At 37.7% G+C, this 22,897-nt stretch overlaps 2 protein-coding genes across 10 annotated transcripts in view; one reads left to right on the top strand and one right to left on the bottom strand.

Moving 5' to 3' along the window:
- Positions 1–13,415, top strand: part of APPL1 (adaptor protein, phosphotyrosine interacting with PH domain and leucine zipper 1) — a 26,038-nt gene extending 12,623 nt beyond the window's left edge. Inside the window, exons 12-23 of one of the 2 annotated variants that reach the window (XR_015275136.1) lie at positions 281–323; positions 953–1,009; positions 1,536–1,627; positions 2,192–2,374; positions 4,764–4,813; positions 5,200–5,374; positions 5,478–5,514; positions 6,883–7,029; positions 7,245–7,295; positions 7,670–7,759; positions 7,952–9,727; positions 9,791–13,415. Coding sequence is in view for 1 of the 2 variants with exons in the window: in XM_086846782.1 (XP_086702908.1) it covers positions 281–323; positions 953–1,009; positions 1,536–1,627; positions 2,192–2,374; positions 4,764–4,813; positions 5,200–5,374; positions 5,478–5,514; positions 6,883–7,029; positions 7,245–7,295; positions 7,670–7,759; positions 7,952–8,101 (1,075 nt within the window). In the remaining variant the exon portion in view is untranslated. Of the gene's footprint in view, positions 1–280; positions 324–952; positions 1,010–1,535; positions 1,628–2,191; positions 2,375–4,763; positions 4,814–5,199; positions 5,375–5,477; positions 5,515–6,882; positions 7,030–7,244; positions 7,296–7,669; positions 7,760–7,951 lie in introns of both variants that reach the window. The other variant, XM_086846782.1, reaches the window with a different exon arrangement.
- ASB14 (ankyrin repeat and SOCS box containing 14) lies at positions 4,603–22,897 on the bottom strand. 8 transcript variants are annotated; one of them, XM_086846788.1, is made up of 11 exons: positions 21,980–22,083; positions 21,140–21,294; positions 20,536–20,587; positions 20,034–20,169; positions 19,784–19,942; positions 17,791–18,036; positions 16,943–17,114; positions 15,511–16,054; positions 14,575–14,728; positions 14,252–14,480; positions 4,603–4,801 (listed from the first exon to the last, which is right to left on the bottom strand). In XM_086846788.1, exons 2-10 carry the CDS (start codon positions 21,265–21,267, stop codon positions 14,287–14,289), a joined length of 1,785 nt encoding a protein of 594 aa, XP_086702914.1. In that variant the 5' UTR covers positions 21,268–21,294; positions 21,980–22,083; the 3' UTR covers positions 4,603–4,801; positions 14,252–14,286. The 8 variants fall into 8 exon arrangements, 7 of the variants coding, with proteins under 7 accessions (XP_086702914.1, XP_086702911.1, XP_086702912.1 ...); XM_086846785.1 differs by lacking the exon at positions 4,603–4,801 and adding an exon at positions 9,264–10,018; XM_086846786.1 differs by lacking the exon at positions 4,603–4,801 and adding an exon at positions 9,264–10,018 and having other exon boundaries at positions 21,140–21,307; positions 21,980–22,065.

Raw genomic sequence — 22,897 nt, 5'->3', positions numbered from 1 at the left:
TCATATTTGGTAGACAATCACATATTATTGCATTTTGTGAATACTTAAATGTTACATAGACACAATTAGAATTGTGTTGCTTTTCTGTTTCCTGTTGAAAGGAAAGCATAGGTTCCTCCCCATCCTAATTAAATGTTGACTGCACTCAGCACAAGCACAATCTTCAGGCTTTCATAAATTGTTGTTCAGTGTGTAAATATGAAAATGCAATTTCCTGGCTGACTGTATTTGTGAGGCATTTTAAATACACAAAATTGTGATTTCCATTCTCCTCTTTCAGGTCTTCAATCTTACAGGCAGAAAGTAAAAAAGATTATGAAGAGGTAAGCTTATAGGAGGTGTGCATGGAGCTCAGTGATTTTCTGCTGCACAGAAAGAATGCATTCCTAACCATAGCTGGATACTGCAAATTTTTTCTGTTTCTACTTATTAATAAATTGTCTTTGCTAGTAATACCTTGTTTATCTTAGTGTTCCTGTTAGTTTCCTCCTTCAGATAAAAGTTGAGAAGCCAGGAACAGGAGCAAATAGTTTTCCAGAGCAGAGAGAGAGTGCAGGTTCTAGCTTGCAGGTGCAAGAAATGAGCAAATTCCACAAAGGCCAAACTGAATTTTTATAATGTCTTGAGGAAACAATGTCTTCTGCATCACAGAATAAAGAAGAATAGAAAATCCTGATAAGGTTTTTTTTAATTCCTTAGAGTTGTGAGTTAAGCTTTCTTTAGTTTAGCTGTAGTATGACTAAAATAATTTTTGTGAGTAAAATCTAGAAGTGCAAGGTGCAGTGTGCAGGTGCCAGTGAGTTTATTGACAGGCTGGGTGTGCAGAATATTTGGCTCCCTGAGTTTACAAAGGAAGTAGAAAAAGTGCTGTAACTAGCAACTCAAGTATTCAATCAAGTTTGTTTAGAAAACATGACATGAATTTGTTTTCTTTTTTCTTCCTCTTTTTCAGTGGATATGCACCATAAACAACATATCTAAGCAGATATATCTAAGTGAAAACCCAGAGGTAACTTCACTAAAATTCATAGTTATCAGTAATATGTTAACATTTATATTTATAGAGTAAATTCATATTAATACAAATTTACATAAAGATTTTTGCTTACTAAATTAGGGGAATTGACCCAATAAAAACTCTTTTTATAACAGAGCATATATCTATATATGAAATGTGTCTTCATGTCAAAGTTGAGGGCTGCATTTCTCAAATGAGATTTTTATTTTTGTTTTCCTGTCTACATTTGCTTATTTAGCCACAGTTATCACTGCAGCTTTTCTCTATTGCTGCTTCTTATTGACATTGGCAGTATTGTAAGGCCAGTGTGTTCATTTAAGTTGAGAAAATTAACATCAGGATACGTGTTTGAAGAAAAGTTAGAAGAAAATGCTGCAGGTGTGTTGGCAAAAATATAAGAATGCAAGATGTTCAAGAAGGGTTGAGTTTATAACTTCTTCCAGATGTATATAAATAAAATCTGAAAGTTTATTTTGAGAAAAATGTTTTCAGTTATTTTTTCCCATCTCTGCTGCAGGAAATTGCTGCCCGTGTGAATCAATCAGCTCTGGAGGCTGTCACTCCTTCTCCTTCCTTTCAGCAGAGGCACGAGAGCATGAGGCCAGCTGTGTGAGTGAAGCAACCAGAGGGCATTTGAGATGCACATATTAAAAGAAAATCTTGGAAAAAGTTCCAGGAGGAAAATAAAAAAGCCTATTAAACCTAGAAAGCTTTCTGTGAGCAGAACTAAGTCTTTGATAGGCCAGAGGAAAATTTCCTGAACACGCCTTTCACTGCTGAAGCACTGTTGAGCACCCATTGTTAAAAGTAATCCCAGTGCCAGCTGGTGGACACTTTGGTTTGTTTCATCATATCTTTTGTATTGTGTAATTTCATGATGAAATTTTTCTTCATGTGTCCAACTCCTGGAAGCAGACCTCAGATTGTATTATACTTAATATGTGATAATATATTGATGTTAAAACATCTGATACAATTATTAATGGAAGTAGTAACTTAAACTTGACTAGGTACATAGATTTATTTGCTATACCCTGATTTTCAGGTTTTTAGCTTTTGCTTTGTTTTACAATATTCCAGAACTTAGATGTATTGGTGTCCCCTATGGTTTAATTTATGATCAACCAACCTACACTCACATGCCCTAACTTTGCATTTTTGGTTTTGTTGTAGACAATCTCGTCCTCCTGCAGTTCGTACCAGCAGCACAGGGTCACTGGGATCTGACTCAGCAGCTCTCTCAGCACTTTCCTTGGATTCCCTTGTTGCCCCTGACACTCCGATCCAATTTGACATAATATCTCCAGTCAGTGAAGATCTGCCTGGCCAAGCAAAATCATCAGGGCAATCGGGCAGGTAGGAAATGTAGAGTGAAGGAAAAAAATCCCTAAAGTTAATGTTACTAATTCAAAAACAAACAAACAAGAAAATCACATTTAAGATGCAGCTCCAGCACACACATTGCCTTTTCCCTGACGTCACAAATTTTGCAGTGGCCAGTGAAGCAAAACAATTTGTTAAACTGTTAAATATAATTGTAGAAAAAGGCTTAATTACATCACTAGAGTCAAGGTGTAGTTTTTGATTTTGCAGCAGCTTTTTTTGCTTTAACAGCCAATGCTTTTATTAATTGATTTATTTTAAACTTTCGGTTTCATGAAGTATTTTCCTTTCCTATTGCTTGCTTACCCAGCAGCTTGGGTTATTTCCTCTTGGAAACTCAAGAGAAATTTGGTAGCCCTACCTCCAGGTGATGATGGCATACGATGACACTCCTCTTAAGCTGAAAGGTGAGTGAAAATGGTCTAGGCTTCTAGAGTAATTTCACATACAGACAAGTTAAAATCTTCTAAGAGTTCATCCAAAACAAATAAAACATTTTCTCCTGCTTGTTATTATATTTGAGTGGGAGATGTACTAAGAACCAAAGACCTGTAACTGATCACTGCATTTCTAGAGCTATATCTATAGAATTGAGATATTAAGAAAATGTATTTGCACATCCAACTGCTCTTAACAAGAACAAAAACAGCCAAAGAGATGAAAACTAATTTATGTGACTCTTGTCACAAAATGTCTTATATCCCCCACCTCTAGGAAAATATTTGAATTTTGAATTACATCTCACAGATGTATGAGTTGAAATTATAAATACGCAACTATTTTTTACTTTTTTCAAGAGTTTTCTTCTTGGTGTTGTTTGGTATAGAAGGATAAGCAGGTGGCCAACTAGATCCTTCAGAATACACTGATTTAAAAGAGACTTGAACTGTAGTGCAGGAAGTGGAAAGTTTAAGACTTAGCTGAATTCCTGTGGTAGCCTGGTCTCGCTCAGTTGGTCAGAGCAGGGTGGCAGTAACACCCAGACTGTGGATTCAATCCCTGTATGGGCCACCCACTGGAGACCTGGACTTGATGATCCTTGGGGGTCCCTTCCAACTCAGAATATTCTCTGATGTCATCAGTTATGACTCTAGTCTAGAAAATAATATTTTTCATAGCAGAAATGATAGAGTTGAGCTCAGTATTTTCAATTAACCATCACCTTCAATAAAGAACTGCAGTGTTTGTACAGACAGGTAACGTTTGGTTTCTCATACTGATGACATATATTTAAATTTTATTTCTGCCTTTTGAGAGATCCTGTGAGATAATGCATTGTGTTTAATATTAAATGACAAGAAAAGTATGAGCAATAGAAGATGCTAGTAGAAAAAAATTACTTTTACTATAATTACACAGGTCAGCATTTAATGGGATGGTTCTTGATTGAATCCATGCTATCTAAACATTGTAGCAATGCCATCTTGGCTTCAATCTAGAAAAATTTTATTCCTTTAAACCAGCCATCTCTTAGTTAAAACATTTCTGATAATTGATAAAATAAACTGACAGTCAGTATGTGTAACTGAACTTTTTTTTTCCCCTCATAGTTCTGAAATTTGCTTTTAGAACACTAATTATCAAGGTGACACTTTAATTAATCCCATAAAAAACCTAATTTGAACTCTATAGAATCCTTGCCAATAGCTTTTCAGCTACCAGTCAGCCAAAGAGAATGGGTGATTTCCACTACAAATTTTAAATAAAATGTCCCCATCTCCTGTGCTCATTCCTTTATTGTTCTTGAAAAATGCAGACTTGGAAGCCTAGAGTATTTTCACTTTTGTCTGTAACTGATAGTAAATCTGTCTCTTAGAGCCAGAAATAGCCACATTTCTCTTGACCCTCTAGGAGTAAAACCCCAGTGATGTTTTGAGAAAGCTGCATTTGAAACAAACCCAGGGGCTTCTCTTGAGTAAGTAATCCAGCACCTTGACACTGATGAGAAGTGGGTGCTCCTATGGTGTACTGAAAGGGCCTGGTGTTTGGCTGTGCTTCCTGAAGCTGTTCTGTGAAATTTCATCCCCTAAAACTACACCTTTTCAAGCACTACCAAGGTTTTGGTTTGGGCTTATTTCAAATATTAAAAAAAAAAAAAAGAAAGTGAGCAAAACTTTCTATTGCAGCAATAGGACAATAATATCTGGTATTTTCCCCATAATGTGGATCCTCAAATACAGCAAATTATGTCTCACTCCTGATGAAATTGCTTCTCCTTTTGATTTATTATACATTATTCCTCCAAATTACAAGTTTGTGAACTCATTACATGTTGGTATTTTATGCAGCATGAGTCTACTGCACTATCCACGAATGGTTCCTGTAATCTGACTCCTGCTTTAATGTTTTCATTTTTTAATAGACGCACAAATCCTTTTGGTGAATCTGGAGGCTCAAAACCTGAAACAGAAGGTAAAACAAAAATTTCATTTCAATGCAAAATAAAAATAAATTTTGACAATTATTGTTCTGTTTTCATCTCTAGCTTCTCTCTTCTAATTTAACACTGGTTTTAAAATGCTTAATTGCATTGCAAGGTACTTGACAGGTCAAGTTAAATCAAACTACTGTCTGAAGACAGTAAAATGCTGTAAAAATGATTCATTGCATCTTTTGTATTCATTAACCAAATGAAAAGATGTGTGATGTGCTGTGTAGTAACTGCACCTCAAATTGCTAAGTGGGAACGATCTTTTTTCAAGTTATGGGGAGTTCGGAGTTTTCCTGACTGCAGTCAACATTTGGTTTTGAATGGGAAACCCAAAATGGAGTTTTTTTCAATATTTTTTTTTTCTTAGATTCAATTCTTCATCAGTTATTTATTGTAAGATTTCTTGGCTCTATGGAAGTGAAGTCTGATGAAAGCCCAGATGTTGTTTATGAAACAATGCGTCAAATACTCGCAGCTCGTGCCATCCATAACGTTTTCAGGATGACAGAATCACACTTGTTAGTCACTTGTGACTGTTTAAAGTAAGTTTGCTTCCTGACTTCTACTGATGTTTATTTACAGAATGATCTTCTTTCACTTTGGTAAAATTTACTTTCTGGTTTGTCTTTAAAAACAAATTTTTAGGTTAATTGATCCACAGACACAAGTTACAAGACTACGAGTAAGTAACTTTCCATTTTAAGATAAATACCCAGCAATGTAATTCCTTTAAAAATATTATTATTAGATGATAGCAAAAATCACCAATAGCATGAGACTTGCAACCAAATTTCCAGTGCTATTAGGAGACCAGTGCAAACATTTAGAAACACTTGCAAATCAGATTCATGCAAGTAATTTCAGTAGGTCAAATTGGCTTTTTAGACTCCCTTCCCCCTGCTATCTGAGAGGGTCAAATAGTAAAGAGAGAACATTAATGATGGAGTTACATTAGTTCTGAAGTCCAAGAAGGTTTGTTTGCTGTTTGGTTTCTCTGCTTTGTTTTGGGGTTTTGTTTTTAGTATATATAATAGCCTTGAGGGTGTTGAATGGCTTCTGTTTTGGTTTCTTGTTTTTCTACTTCATAAAAAATGCACTTGAAAGGAGTAAGTGGAATTCTTGTTAGGATATCAAATAAGTTCAGTTTAATTCTTTAGTAATAGCTGTCTTTATTCTTCATATTTCAAAACTATTTCCTTTTTCCCTTTCCATGCACAATTTTTGGTCTGTCATTTAATTCTTTTTTGCTTTTAAAAATCTTGCATTTTTTTGGAGGCTCTGAATTGCTTTCCTTTTCAAAAAATGGAAAAAAAAAAAGGAAAAGAAGATCTTGAGCATGGAAAAATATCTTTAAATATTTAAAACTTGACATTAAGTTCAAAAATGCTCCAAAGCTGTCACCTTTTACAGGTGAGGTACATCAACTGAGGGTATGTCCTATATGCTAAATGCAAACATCTAATCCTAGGAAAAACTCATCAGTTTGTAGCAGCTGTGGTGGGGACTCTCAGAATTTTTAAGTTTATTGTTTGATGAGTCTTAAAAAGATAATGTGAAGTCCAGCCTCTTGTAGGAATAAGAATGCAAAACAGTTTTCTTGTAACAAACTAATGAAGGCATGTGATTTGTATGGGTTGGGGATTTTTTTTCCTTGCTTATATAATTAGGAGAGTTGAGCTAATTGCAGTAAAGGTTTTTGAGAAGTAGTGCCTTTACATGGAACTAAATATTGAAAGTTTAGTCACCAATGTAATAATAATGAATGATTAAAACAAAATAAAACTGGAGTGTATCTGCTTTTAGGAAGGTGACTGACACACACTGCAAATCTGGTCCCTTTTTCTTACATGGAGTGTGTTTTTTGACATTTGCTTGTCTTTGGATAATTTAGTCCTTCCTGTCTATAATCTGTTTGTGTTTCGTAATTACATTTGGTCGAGTAACTTCTTGTGCTGTGGCTGTGCATTAATTAATGTGCAGGGTATTGAAACCTCATTTAGCAAATATTTGGAATCAGTTTTAATCTCTCCATGTCTGATCCTTTTGGCAGTTTCCTTTGCCCAATGTAGTGCTGTATGCTACACACCAGGAGAACAAGCGTCTCTTTGGATTTGTGCTTAGAACCTCAGGAGGGAGAGTGGAGAGCTACCAGACTTCCATCTGCTATATATTTGAATCAAATAATGAAGGGGAAAAGGTATTGGTGCTGGTTTTGACTTGTATCAGTTGTGAATAAGGATTCAGAGATGCTAGATCCATTCAAGCTGTCTAAGGCATGTTTTATGTACTGAAAAAGTTAAACCTGTCATTTTAAGTGCCTGCAAATGCTTTAGCGTGCTGTTGTATCTAATTTGGGATGCTGGCTTAAATTTAAAGGCATTTTTAATTATTTCCTATCTGTTTTGTGTTTAGATTTGTGACTCTGTTGGACTGGCCAAACAGATAGCTTTTCATGCAGAACTGGTAAGAATCTTTTTGGGGCAAAGATTGGGAATGGAAGGAAATGGCTTGGGAATGGAAGGAAAGTGGTGTATTTAATATGTGTATTAAATAGATTGTATTCTGAAAGATGCTTCTAGATACAGCAGTACTGATGTGTATTTTAAGGGATATTTTTCCTAGAATTTAAATTCATGTGAAAAGACCGACCAGTGTCTACTGTAGGACAATATTCAATATAGGATTAATTTTGTGACTTTTAACAACCATCCCAGTCATTTAAAAGCAGAATAATTAAAACAGTGATGTCAGAGTTTTGAGCAAGCTCATATCAATCAGTAGTGTCTCAAACATCTGAGGCTGTTGTTACTGACTTCCTTTACATTTTTGCCCTGTAGGATCGAAAAGCCTCAGAAAAGCAAAAAGAAATAGACAGAGTCAAAGAGAAACAGCAAAAGGAACTGAATAAACAAAAGCAAATTGAGAAGGTACCTTTCATCATTATTTCTTAGTATTAGGTATTTTTCTACTTACATTTTTTTGTCATTTTGTCCAAAGCTGTCCACTGATAGTATTGATAAACCATTTAGAAATCATAATAATGGTATCCTGTGTCCATTGCAGATGGCTTTAAGGGTAATACTTTTTTTCTGATTTCCCAACCCCCCTTCCCAACTTAGGACTTGGAGGAGCAGAGCCGGTTGATAGCAGCCTCCAGCAGATCCAACCAGAGCAGCACAGAAGGACAGTTTGTAGTCCTTAGCAGCAGCCAGTCAGAAGACAGTGATTTAGGAGAAGATGGAAAGAAGAAGAGAGAATCTGAAGCCTAAGGTTGCCTGCTTCATTAAAGTCAGAATCATGAATATTTCTGGTGAAATGGCACAAGTTTGACAAGAGGTGAAATGTAGGTGGAGGGTCTGTCGTGTTATAGCAAAGACTTCACAATATATAGACCCTATTATGCCTTGATTTTTCTTTCTCAGTTAAGTGATTTCCATTTCTGTCAGTATAATTTCTCTTGTATTCCAGATGAAGCATGGTGATGCTGCCACATTAATTACAAACATATGTTTTCTCAAGGCTTCTCTGCAGTATGAGAAAAAATATGGGGGTTTTCCCCCACTTACCTCTGTGCAATTGACTGCTTTGGAAGCAAAACTGAAAATTCATTGGCCTTCAGCAGTAACACTGAAATTTTTTCTTTACATTTCTCCATTTACTATGGAGAATACTTTGCTGGAAACAAAAGTGGATGTCCAAATAAGACAGTGCTAAGCTTTACTCAGTTGCACATATCTGTTCTTAGATTTAGAAGGAAGGATCCCAATTAACATCAGTGAGATGTGCAATAGTTCTAAACAGAAGGTTCTTTTTTGTTTCATTTTGCACAGTATGATACTGTCTTGATTTTTTTTTTTGATTTTTTTTTTATTTTTGGTGAATACAACACCAAAAAAATTATTTCAGCAGGAGAAAAAGATACTGTCAGAGCTAGGTAAGAGCTAATGAGATGCAGCTGAACTTTGCTGCATGAGGAAAAGAATTCCTCATCAAATGATAAGAGTAATGTATATAGCCTTGTAGTACAAGTGCCATGTTCTTGGTTTTTCCCCAGTATTTGGAATAGAAAGCTGTAAACCTTTGAGTTCACTTTTATAAAACATGCATAGAGTTGCAGGAACATCTTGAATTCCATCACATGAAAACATTGCATCACATCTTCTGCATATGTAAATGCCTTGCTGCTAGTACACTACATCTACTGAAAACGAGTTGGGGCTCTTTAGTCCTTTTATGATTTTGCAAACAGAATTTGCCATTTCTGAATTAAGAGATGACAGTAATCCTACATCCTAGAGTCAGTTCTGGAAAGCATTTTTCAAAGTGGTGTCTGTTTACAGCTTGTAATCTGCACTCCATATTCCATACCCTGTGTAATATTTATTTTGTATAGTATTAGATGTGCATTCACCTTTTGATCCAGAAGAGAAATCTTGTTTGAAGAGAAATATTTATTTTTGCACTAATTACTATAAATATTAAAATCCAGAGGAACAGAAGATAGCTCTCTAATAGTGGCATGAAAATAACAGGATATGTAGAGAGAAAAGAATATACTTATATTCCAAGTTATAATATAACAGTTATGAGTGATTTACAGTTCATTGCAGGGCATTTCTGGTGCTCAGGAATGGAAGCAATTTTCAGAGTATCTCCACAGCAGCTGGTGGTGGCCCAGCCCTTCCTAGCTGGCATTGCTCAGTGCTGATAAAGTGAGCCAGGCGTCTCAGGTTGTGTCTGCTGGATGGCTGTAGGTGCACAGAGGGCTCTTCTAACTCACAGCAGTGCCCTGCACTGGTCACAGCTGGCAGCCTCCTCCTGTCCTTGGTGCTGGTGGTGTGACTGTGTGCAGGAGTTGGTGGCCTCAGCTCCTGTGACAGGAGAGAAGGGCAGCAGTGCCTGCCCTCACAGCCCTGGGCAGGAGCAGAGGCAGCTGGAGCTGGAGCACTGCTGGGCAGAGGCTGCACCACAGTTTGAGTTGCACCTCCACCTTGAAAAAGGAGGGGGGGAGGCTGAGGAGCAGAGAGCCACCAGGTTCTCTTCCTGAGTTAGTTACCAGGTCGTGTTGTGTTTTTCATCCCCAGAGTAGCCAGTCACTTGTAGAAATATCTGCTTTTGCTGTTGCCCAGGTAGGTCACACAGCCCTGTGGCTGGACTTGGCTGGCACAGTGCCACATGGACCACACCTGAAAAGAAAAGAACCTGAGACTTCTTTTAAAAGACAGTGGCATTTTTATTTCATATCTAAGCTTCCATTCTCAGCTCCCATTTTTAAGAGACTATTTTTATTCTTGCCAACAAAAATTACAGAGAGGCACCAAATCAAATTTTTTCCCTTTTCTGTGCTTAAATCAAAGATTACAGAGAGTGGCAAGGCAGTTTGTCTCTGCAAATTATTCCAGTTCATGTTTGTTTGTGTTTGTTTGTTTTTATTTACTGATATTTGTTTTCTATCAAATAATATCACAGGGTAGCTCAAGGTTACTGTGTCTTACTTGTATCTTTCTCAAGTATTTATTGAGGATGACGCAGTTTGGAAACAGCACAGGGAGCTGATGAAAGCAGTGATCTCCATTGTCTAGAATCCAGTCCTCAGCTTGTCAGAGAAGGACTGATTGTGTTAAGCACTGGAGCTGCAGTAGCCCAGGTTCCAGAGGGAGGGCAAATAAAAGACAAGCACTCTCATGAAAAAGCATTTCTGATGTGCAGCCTGTTTTGCATTAGCCTTATTGAAGAAATGTCAGAAAATGGAATTACTGTGTTTTTTCTCTCAAATCTACCATTACTCATACAGATATAAATCTGCAAAGATGAGGAAGAAAGGGTAATAAAGTTGGCAGGTGAATTTACTGTCAAATGGGATTTTTTTGATTTAGCAATAAATATTGGAATTATTCCCTTTGCTTTTCAGGCTTTCCATATATGCCATCAAATGTAGCTTTCTAAAACAGAGTGGTAGTGAAGTACATTTCACTTATATTGGATGATTCTCATCTTAACCACTAAAAGACTGATATGCACAAATGAAATGTAGGGATTGTTTGTTTGCTTTTTCAGGGGAGTTTCACCGGTGTAAAATGAGCAAGAAGGTATAAAAGCATCTGGGATAGTGATGAAAGCTGTAAGAGCAAAGGGCATGTCAGCAGAGCTGGGGAAGTCGGACAGGAATGGTGACTGAGTTTGCAGGGGGAGTCAGAATTACTGAGCTTTGCCTAGGGAGGATCACATAGATTGTGATTATAACATCTCAAGGCAAAAACAGCTGCTGCTGTTTTATCCATGCCCTTCATCCCAAAAGGAATAGCTATTTTGGTACCTTTTTTCCTATAAAGTTTAGAACTACTTCATTACAAAACAGCTTTGTTGAAAAAATCAGAATGCTTGGTATTTTCCTTGAGAGTATATAACTTTTAGAGGGAACACCTCACAGTCTACTGGAAACTGCTGTAGTAGGATTTCACCACCAGAGTATTTTATTATTGTAACTAAACTACTAGATGGTTTTATTTCCTAATTTACAAGAGATTAAATAAACTCTCCTGTTTATTATTTTCTTTTGCCTTTTATTCACAAACTGATCTTTCAAGTACTTTCAGCTGAAGTTGTAGTTTGCTTCATGTGCATCTACTCTCACTTCACTCACTCCTGAAAATATTTTTCAAGTCCATGATTTTGAAGTGACTTCATGTAGGTACTGAATTGGCAGTGTTGTTCAGGACTAACTTGTCATGTTGTTAACTGCAGCCTCATCATTACTGCCAAACTTTTATCCCTTAAGTAAGAGGATATGAAGCTTGTTACAGTGTGTAGATTTACATGCTGCAGACCAAGCCAGTCTTGCTGACAGCTGTTTTGAGCTACATACATTCTTTATGTATGTAATGGCATGAATATACAGATATATCAGGTGTGCTTTTGGGTATGCATTTGATTGCATAACAGATGATAGCTGGTACTCCTCTGTGGCCACTGCTAGATTTGGCCAAGTCTGAACCAGAGGACAAGGTCAAAGTCATGTACTATCTAAACATATCTAACTGGAGATGATCAGGTAGTGAAAAGTCAATTGCATGTCATAGTTTTACTTCTTTAATCTGTTTGAGTTTGAAATTGTATCAAGATTACTGTTAGACAGTAAATTGTATTTAAGAGTTAAGAAACATTCCCCTTCTAGAGGGCTGTCAGACTTTTTTTCTTTTTATGTATGTAAATCCAGAGGTGAAAATCGTGAAACAGCTGAAGCTGTTTATGAAGCTGTAATTGATGTACATGGGTATAAAGAAATAAATTTGACAGTTTAAGGCAAATTCTGTCTATGCTTAAGGTAAATTCTGATTAATTAGTTGTACAGCACTTGGGACAAGCCAATGGTGAAAACTATGCTACAATATAGTCTCTTATTATTTAGAAAATAGTTCACCTATAGAAAGAAAACTGCCACTGCTTAGTGAATTTAGTAGAGATATTGTCTAGTGTAACAGCAAAAACTGATACTTATATTCTTTCTCTTGTTCAATATTACAAAAATTCTTGCAAGCTAATAAGTCCCTAAGGCTTTTTGTTTTAATTAAGCACTAAGTTGACTTTTTTTTTTCCCTGCCACAGTGGTATCTAAGTTGTCATGACAAGAGTAAGTCAGTGTATCATTGTGAATGCACTTGTATGCCTAATGAAGTTTATATTGCAAGCCAAGGATTTTGTACAATCTTTCTGGACATTTTACAGTAGAGTGGAGTGGTCAAATTCTTATGATGGTGTTCTAGATTGGTCCTGTTCTGGTGAAGTCTAGGTGATTTTTGCAGTGTTTGAGACTGACTTGCACATTTTCCCTGAATAGCTGTATTAAGAACAACCAATGGCATATTTATGTCAACTCTGATTGTTGTGTCTTAATCTTGGAAACATGGATAGTAACCCTATTGTGCCAGGGCTCTAGACAGCATTTTATATTTTAAATAAAAGCTTAATTATAGTAACTTTCTGGGTGGGACTTGTACTGATGCAAAAGCCTCTTGCATTCTTCATCACACTGACTTTCAGAAAATACCATTATTGGTGACAGGATCTGTTCCTTTCCATTAAACAAAGTTCTGACATGCAGGTATTGCCCTCCATTATCAAGTGTAGCTCAGTTCTCTTAATTTTTATAGTGTTAGGCAGATAACCTCAGAGGAAGTTGTTACACTTGGGAATGCTCTTAACTTGTTTTTGCAACAATCAGAGACTGAAGGTGAGCAGGAGCTGTGGCAGCTGGCTGGGCAGGGCCCATGGTGGGGCAGTGACAGGGCCATGGGGCTCTGTGGATCAAGCTGAGGGCAGAGGCTCCAGCAGCACAACCACTACCATGGGCACTGGACATACCTTCACAGGCTGAGGTGGTTTATTATGGGATAAACACCATGTAAAAAACCATGGGCCATAACCACATTATGGTTAATTGTATTTTATAAGGTTTGTAGATTTTTCTGGGGAAAAGCAGACTTTTGAATTCTGTAACTTCTGTGATAAAGATGCATGTGTAACTAGGAAAAAAAAAATCTATGCTTACTTCATTATGAAGGAATAAATACTACTAATGCCAAATGTGTTGATGAACTTTTTTTACTAAAATAGGAACTGACATTTGCAGTATTTTTAGAAGTAACAGGCATGTTGTAGGTCTTTCTAAGACTTCTGTAAATCATCCTAAAATGACAGGGCTCCAAAAGTTTAAGCTCCACCTCTATAGACAGAAGCTCCAAAAATTGCAAGCATGGCTTTAGACAGCATGGTGTAAGGAAAACCCAGTTCTAGAGAGAATAGTCCAAGTTCATGGTGGATGAGACATATCAGTACCTGAGAAAGAGCTGCAGAACTAACACAGCTTTCAGCAGTGCCAGCTTGTTGAAATACTGGTATGTCACATGACCTGCTGTGATAAGCAGAGGTTTCTCAAGCTTAATCCCAGTTCATTGCCTAGAATGCAACATTGCTTTGTTGGGTGAAGAAAAGAATTGCTTATACTGAACTTCACTGTAGGACTTAACTAATAAAAACTACTTGGCAAGAGAAGGGAAGAAGTACAAGTGAAAACTACATCCCTTCCTGATTTTAGTACAATTCTTGACCTTTAACTAAACCCTGAGTTTAACCCTGGAATGGGGGTAGTGGTATCTGATATGACAAGCTCTAACTTAGCCATAACACAAGGCTTACAGCCCTGTATTTTACACTTCCTTAACATGTCACACTAGGCATTTAAAATGCGGTTGCCATAACTTCCAGATAGGTCATAGTCCAGGAGATCCTTAGAATGAGATCACCAATACTTATATTTTGGGGGTCTCACCATTTTCTTCACAGGGTGAGGGGAGAATGCTGGCATTCCATAATATACAGAGGAGAGAAAATCCCAAAAGAAAAAAGCACAACAGTCTTACCCACATTAAATTCCCTTCAAAGTACAGGACTCATCTTATGCACAGTTGAGGTTGTAGACCCCTGTGAAGTTTTCCTGTCCATAAAGATCATATTCCTTGTACAGGATGTAGTCTTTCAAGCAGTTTGGCAGGGGTAGGAAGGTCATGAAGACAGGACAGCGGAGACGCAGCCGGCCCATGCACGCCCGGATCTTCAGACGGCAAAGGTGCTTCAGAGAGCGAGGATTTGCTAGAAAGGAGAAGCAAAACCAAAATGCTACCAACCAAAAAGGCCCCAATGCTAAACCAGTTTGTTTTAATTAAAAATGTAAACAGATACTTACTTAAAATGAAGTGGATGTCTGGCCAAAGTTCCTGTTCTTTGAGAACTGCTTCGAGCTTCCAGCAAATCTTAACGTGATCGACGTAATCCAACATGACTCGCACTACTTTCCCAGATACGTGCTTCAGCCAGGACAAGGTTATCACTTCACAGAACTGATAGAAACAAAATGTTTAGTTGGGTAATACTCAATACTGCAGTAAATTATTTCTTTCTCTGAGGGCAAGAACAATTAACTTACTTGAGCAGGGTTTTAGAAGTTGCCACAGCTTGCCTTAAGCCTCACTAGTACAATCTAAAAATCTGAGAGATGGTTACTTTGTACTAGATCCAAAAATAAACTTGAGTAGCTCTCTATCTGGGGACTTGGTACTTAAAAAGAAGTGCTACCACTCAGGTGCTTAATAGGGGGACCCACCAGCCCAGTGCATGCATTGCCCCCTTATCTATAGGTTAAAGAAGGGTTTATTAGGTTGAAATGGACTTTACAAACTGCAAAACAATGACACTAATGAGTGTCTCTAGGAATCTCTTTAGGTTTGCTAATTTCTGCTCATGCTTATCCCACCAGCTCCAGGGGTCCTTTCAACAGCCTTCCAGTCTCAGTATTCTAATTCAGGACAATGCAGAGAGCCAGCCTGCAAATCTCTGCTTTCACAGCATGGACAAGACTGCCCTGGAGAGCCAGCTCCATACTGATCATTAGCATATCATCAGCTGTATTTTCACCATTTAAAACTGCTGTTCGCTATCATTTACCTCCATCAACTAGGCTTCGTAACAACACCTGTTTAATTTTAAAGCCTTGTCTATTCCTCTCTTTATGTGTAAACAGTCTTCAAAACTCCTTTATCTGGCAGTGCATTAAGCCCCTTTCCGTTTAGTTTGAGGAAGGCCGGTGGCAGCAGGAGAGCAGCCGAAGGCGTGTGGCACGTACCATGGTGTCTTTGATAACGGTGGAGGTCCAGCCGTCGGTCACGTACTGGGAGTGGTCCCCGCTGCCCCACGGGCAGTCGAAGCAGCGGTGCACGTCGTAGCCGTAGCTCAGCAGCATCCTCAGCATGACCTCATCTTTGAGGGCGTACTGCAGAGCCGATGGGAAATGCGTGGTGTTCACGCGGCAGAAGTAGTTGACGTTGGCCCCATGGCGGAGCAGCAGATTCATTAACTCGTAGTTGCCCATTCTCAAGGCTATTTGGAGGCAGTTGATGGGATCTTGGTTAGTCAGGGCTCCGGCATTCAGCAGCAGCTGTGTGGAGCAGATATCCCCGTTGGAAACGGCGAAGTACAGGGCTGATTTCCGGTGGTCGTCGTAGCCTTTGCGAACTCTCTGAGCCAGCATAAAATTGGCATCAAAACCTGACTGGAGAAGAAACTCAAGGCACTGAGGATGTGCTCCTGCTGCTGCTGAGTGAACTGGACTTATCCCACTTTCTTTAATGGCAGCAAAATCAGTCACTGGAACTAAATATTTTAGAGCTCTGAAAAATTAAAAATAGAAGCATCTCAGAATCTTAAACATTTTGGTTCACCTAACTCATCTTTGAATTTCTCTGGGTTGTTTGGCTTCAGAATTCATCATGACTGTTAGAATAATCTTAATATACCAAATCAGTACCATGGCATGCATTGACTTGAATTGCTAACAATGAAATTGTTAGCCAGCAATGGATACTGACTCTACACCTACTAAACATAAAATATTATTATATTATGCTATTATTCATGAACAACCCATTCGTTGCTATAGGAATTAATGATTCCTTCTCAATAGAAATTTTTCCTGAATGTTGAAAGCACAGTGTTATTGCTTAACCTATAGGGATTAGAGAACTAATAGAATATGTATTATAACATGAATACGTGTAATTTATAGTGTTATATATACATCTAAGTTTAAATATAACAATTAATATACAGAAATATTAATACAGAAATTAAGCATCTCAGGTGCTTGTTTCTCATTTGTTAGTTGTGATTTCAGCATAAATATCTTTAGGGATAACCCTAACTCTCAACATCTCTTTGTCTATTTAGTATATTCACAGTTCACATTTCTGTGATGGGGTGGAGATTAGACATTGAACCATACAGTAACACTGTCCCAAGAACCTCAGCATCAGACTAGACAGTGTTACTACTTGGGACAAATGGGAAAATACCACAGGGATTAGGATGCACATCCTAAAATCATGAAGATTTTATGCTGACTGGTCTCTTACATTCAGACACAGAACAGACATATTTACACAGTCAAAAATAATTATTTGTACAAAACTACAGATTTTCTCCCTGCTTTGAATAAGGTAAAATTAGTAAAATTAGTATTTTTGGTGTCACTTATTTGATTTTTAAGTATATTAACTCACAGAAAGTGTCCTCTATATGCAGCTCTGTGGATTGGCAAATGACCCGAGTGCTTTGGTACATTGGCATCAGCCCCATATTCTAGTAAAAGACTCACAGAATCTGGATTTCCTCCTCCTGCTGCTTCAAACAATATAGAAGCACAGTCCATTGCCTGTGAAAGAACATCTGCACCTGGGAAGAAGCAGCAAGGGTTTTCACACTAGTCACAGCTGTAATTAATATCTCCAAACCCAAGTGACATGGTATTTTGAATTCTATTCTCCACCAACTGGAACCACTATGGGCATAAATCTTCATGTTGTATCCTTGATTTTTAGATGTGTTTATGTAATCCTGGGAACAAGAAGGTCCAAACTGCTTTGAGCACAGTAAGAATTATTCCTAGAACTGTGCCAACAAAAGGTATTTCTTCTTGTTCATCAAAACAATTGCTTTTGGCTTATAAACAATGCATTTCAATTCATTTATATTACACCAAGCAGGTGTAACTGTAAACATGAGAGTACCCAGCATGCAAACAGTTCATGCAATCCACTTCCAGTGCTGATGAACTATTATGTAAAATTCCCCACAGTAAATATCTTGTCAAGCATGTCCTAAGGTAACCTGTCTACACGAGAAAATAATAGAGCATTTAAAAAACAATTACAAGCACTCATTAAAATATTAATACATTATTATTATATTGTACAAATTGATATTTTTCAGGCCTTCACTACATCACAACCACCTTTTAGTGCTGATGGCATTTAATTTTCTCTAGTAAAGTGAGCTACTTCTGCTGCTGTTTTTGAAGGCATATCTCAAGCCTTCTCTTCCTAAAAGGTCCTTTATAATAAAGTCTCACCTTTTTGCAGTAAGAGCTCCATAATTTCTGTATGTCCCATCTGTGCAGCCAGTGCTAGAGGTGTGAGCCCATATCCACTGCGGGGGTCAGGATCTGCTCCAGAATCCAGGAGGAGCTGTACCAGATCCCTCCTGCCCAGTCTGGCTGCCTCATGCAGAGCAGTTCTCTCGTGGACACAGCGCAAATTCACTCTGGCACCAGATCGTAGCAACAAGGAGGCAATGTCATAGGAGTCACGTTTAATTGCTGTAGGACAACAATCAAAGCATCAGACAGGGCTGCAATCCAATGCTGTTCTGTGCACTATGGCTGCTGTTACGTGGCAGCCCAGGAAAGCTGTTCCTGGCAGTGCTATTTATGCAATGAGAGATGCCACCCAACACTGAAAGGTTTAACTCATCAACAAGTGTGTTCTTTGCTTCCAGGACAGCATTAAGTATGCAAATAAATCATTCAATGGTGATCTCTTTTTCTGTCTGTAGATTTTTTTTCTCTCTGTTGCATTTGGTAATGGAACAGAACACAGCTTTCCTTGCCACTAGGTGGAGACCACACCCAGGGCCTTGGTGCTCAGGAGCTGCCACCAGAGCTCTATTTAATCTCCATGAGCAGTTACCATAATGTGAAACAAAGCTTATAATGACTCTTTCATATGCCTTCTTAGCTTAATAAGCCTGAACTCTTAAGTCAGCGAGGATCTTAAAAGAGAAATTTGCATTAGCTCCAGTGGATGGAGTGATTAGGCAACACCCTTCTCTCTTTCTGTCTTTGATCTTCCAGGCTGTGCAGGATAGTGAGTGTCCTTCAGCAGGACAGATGAGGCTGAGCAGCTTCATGTGCCACAGCTGCCTGAACATCAGTGACAGCATTCTGTGGTAGAAACTGTGATGTCCCATTATCTGTAACCTACACGGCTGCTTTAGATAAATCCCATGCATCCCCTTCTTGGGGGATGGTGCATTTTAATGTCCTTCAAAAGTATCTAGGAGTTCTGTGCATTTTTTTAAGCAGATGGCCCTGACTTGAAGCTGCAGCCATTTTACAAGGATGGACTGAAGGTCCTATACATGACTGGTAGGCCTTTTTCTCCTCCTTTAACAACAGTTTTGAAAAAGAAACCACTCTTCCAATACAGAAAAATGTACAGGATCACCCAAGAAACTTAAGAGTGCTCCTTTAGAATTTGAATAATGTGAAGATACTTTCCTTTTTTTGGGTAGGCATCAGTTAGAATGAAGGCATCATAGCCCAGACTGAGGGAAGCAAAGGAAATGCACACGGAACACTTTTGAAAAGCATTTTGGCAAAATATTTTTTATATCATTATCTCATTAGAAATAATGAATTACAGTTCTTGTGCATGATCAAATTGAAGTGGCATTCTCATAAAGAATGCGGCTATGAGACTATACTTGGACTATGGTAGGTATGGGACCTTATTCCTAAATTACAAAGTACTAAAGAGAAGTGAACTGGGAATGTCAGCCTGGCTTCTTCACTTGCCATCCTTGGACTAATGCTGGCAGTGTCTAAATAGGGGCAAACACTGCTTTGCACTCTACATACTGCAGATAAACCAGACTGCTTGGCTATAATTTTGGATAATTAAAACCAATGACCATGGGTTTTGGAGAAAGAACTGATGCAATGAAGGAGATACCATGTGGGCAGAGGATATTAATGTTGTATGCCTGCAGACATTAAGGGCAGTAATAGCATGAGGAAGCTGAAGGACTCACAGCCTGGCAGCACTACAGAAATGGTGCCAAGGAAAGCAGAGGATGGCACTCTGCACTTCTTGGAGAAAGCTAATTATCATCTGGGAAGAATAGACAGGGACAGACACATTCAATGGTGAGATTACTATTTTTTTTTCTGTTCATAGCAAAATATTTTAGGCATTGAAGTCATATATGTCACACTGAAACCTAAAATGTATAACTATATCCTCACCTCATTCCCTCACCTCTCCACCCCTATAAACAGTATTCACCTATAACTAAAGGAGAATCTCCCTCTTCATCTTTAACATTGGGATTGCAGCCATTGAGCAGGAGAAAGTGGACATTATCCACAAAACAACTTCTTACTGCCACCAAGAGAGGTGTTTCCCCTTTTAGAGTGGACCGTTCCCACGTAATGTCACGGGAGGCTGAAATGCAGAAAAGCAGAACACATTTGAAGTTGGATGATTCATCAGACTTTATAAAACTTTTGGGTGAAAAACTAGAAGGACTTTGTACCTTTTAAAGTTATTTCAAGGATGTTCTTATTTAGCTGTGCTGCAGCTTCGTGCACAGGAAGCCAGCCTTGCTGATCTGCTTCTTCAAAAGCAGAACTGTGCCTCACCAACTTCTTCAAGGCCTCCTCTTGGCCTGTGATATTTTAACACAGACACATATGCCATTACTCATTGTAACACAAAATTCAGGCAACTAATACGAGTGCCATTTATCCCACCAGTGTATCTTGCTCATTTTAAAAGAAAGGCCTGGAGTTTTGCCCTAATTTTAGGAGATGAAGCACTGGAATATCTGAAGGGGGTGACACTTGAACCCATCCCACTTCCATGGTCCTGTCTAGTAAGTTAGCTACTGGATGTGTTGTATTTACTTCCTTTACTTCTCCCAAGACTACATAAAGAAAAGCTGCACTTAAATCAGGTGATCAAACCCCTAGAATGCAGGCATTGCTCAGCCATTCCCAGGGGTGTAGGCTTAGTGTGGTGTATTTGTACTTAACTGTCCGAATTGCTGCAATGATCTGTTCATGTTCTTTACTTGCAGTATTCTGGAAACTGCAGAAACAGAACAAGAATAAAACTACAAATAAAAATTCATGTGAAGCTATAATATAATAGATATATATTATATAGGATATAATTATACCTGACTTTAAATACTCTAATTTAGACAATATGTTAAATTTCTCTAAGTTACATTGGTTTTGTGAAGGTTTAACACATTAAAACACTTTTTTTGTTGGTCTTTCCCTGACACTGTAAATACTGAATTTTTTATACAAAGGCAAACAAATGCTAAAATAAGGGGAAGCTCCCATACAAATCTACTTTTACATCACCTACTTATCTTCTTCACAAAGCCTTATACTCATTTACATATTGATGTAAAACATCACCTGAAAGTTTCATACATTCCATGTTTTCCAGGAAACAGGTGCACTTTTTCAGGGAGAACTCAGAACAAGTGAGCTAGAAGTGCTTTCCAGTATCCATGAGACAAGGTTAGTACAATACAACATACAGAGTTACAAAGGAAAATCAGGTCTGCTAAATGCTTACAATAATGCCAAGAAAACACCCAAAATAGAAATAACTGTAACTTATTACCTTTCAACCTCTGTTGCACTGCCACTTGTTTCAAATTTATGCCTGTCTTGTAAGCTTTCCTGAATAGCTCGCTGGGTATGGATTTCCTCATCAGAATCACCATCGACCATATACACAGAATTATTCATGGCAAATCAGCACAACATGGATCACTTCTGTAGGGAAACACTGCTTTTAAATTAGAAGCAGGCGTTAAATCTTCAGGTTAGAACTGGAGTAATAGAAATAGCAATCACTGTGTCAGTATGAAGAGAAATGAAACATAGTTTAAAATAAATGACTACACACTGTTAGATGCTTTAGCAGTCATGCTTCTCTTGGCATATTCAAGATCTCAGATGTTCTGTTAGGCTCAAACTGCTCATCAGTTTTACCTTACCAAAACTTCCACTTCTGTCTTTCAAGAGAGCTGGCCTGATAAAACAAAACAAAACTACAAGGCAAGGTAAAATAAAATTAATAAATAAAATTGAAAGCTAATAAACAACTTGGCAAAATGGATTAGCACAGAAAATTTAACGAAGTTGTCAATATACCAACTACAAAGCTTGGAATAATTCTAGAAATATCTTAAAGCTAGGCAGCAATAATTCACAGCAAATCTGCATCATTTAATTTGTTACCTGACCCACCTAATGTGTGATTGCAAGGCCTTGTTCTGTAATTGCATATGTAGCAAAAAAGAGAAATGTATTAGCAACATGCATAGCAAGAAACTGTTAGTAATTGATTTTACTATGGCTCAATGAGGACATAAATATTTTAAGTCTAGGCTATTTTTTTTCCTAAAAATACTACTAATTTTCCTATGAATTGAGAAAATATATTGGGTTTCCTCACCTTCTGAAAGAGGGAAAATCTCAGCCTTTGAAGAAGTGATTATTAAGTTGAAAGTGACATTTTCAGGATTGTAAGCAACCTCTGCAGAGCCCATGTCCATTAATAGCTCACTATAAATACCCGATCATAAGATACTCTGGGACTTTCTCCACGTTTCTTTCACACACGTCAGTTATGTTTAATAATCTGACCTGATAAGTGGCACCAACAAAAGAAGGAATTAAAAGTCCAGTTTCCTTGTAAAAACACTTTTGATTTTCAGAATAAAAATTTCAGAATTATAGCAGTAAGTATTACACTGTAAAAAGAAAATTCTTTAGTGCTGTCCTAGGAGAGCAAACTAAAGGTGGTCTTAGGAGCTTTCTTAAGAGTGAGACAGCAGGAAAAAAACCCTGAAACAATAAAAGCAAATTAAACCAAGCAAATAATCAAGCAAAAACTCTATTAAAATTATTACATGTTCCTGATTGCTTGATCATAATTGACATTAATATAAATAGAAAAGGAATTGAAAAATAGAATTCTTAAAGGGAAAAGCAATTTCAGAGAAACAGACTTACATTGGTTCAACACCCAATAATGGGGAAATGAGAGACACAGTTGTAATAGTGATGGTAGGACGGAGTGAGACCTTTATGTGCTTCAGTTATTCCTACTGTATTTTATGGAGGGATCCATACACAGAACAGATGATGGCTGTATCTGAATGCAAGGTGGAAACAGCTCTTTGCTAGAGGAGATGTGGAAAGAATGCTTGAATAATTTCTTTAAATTATTTTTAAAGAAAACAAAAGTGCAGAATCAAGTTTATTACCTGTAATGCTTCCCTCAGAAAATGCAGACTACTTTCATTTCCCATGAAAATATGTTTTGTGATATTCAACTAATGCACAAAAAAGATGTTCACATTTTGATCAT

This window comes from Cyanistes caeruleus, chromosome 11 (assembly GCF_971803275.1).
Source record: "Cyanistes caeruleus chromosome 11, bCyaCae1.hap1.1, whole genome shotgun sequence".
NCBI classification, from domain to species: Eukaryota; Metazoa; Chordata; class Aves; order Passeriformes; family Paridae; genus Cyanistes; species Cyanistes caeruleus.
The sequence above is the reverse complement of the archived record's forward strand: the minus strand, read 5'-3'. Positions and strand labels throughout refer to the sequence as shown.

Coding starts and splice junctions, on each gene's coding strand:
- ASB14 (XM_086846788.1), bottom strand. CDS start 21,267: ATGAATAATTCTGTGTATATGGTCGATGGTGATTCTGATGAGGAAATC. Junction 18,037..19,783: donor AGATTCTCCTTTAGTTATAG/GTGAATACTGTT, acceptor GTTGTCCTACAG/CAATTAAACGTGACTCCTAT. Junction 14,729..15,510: donor CCGTTATCAAAGACACCATG/GTACGTGCCACA, acceptor TGTTTCTATCAG/TTCTGTGAAGTGATAACCTT.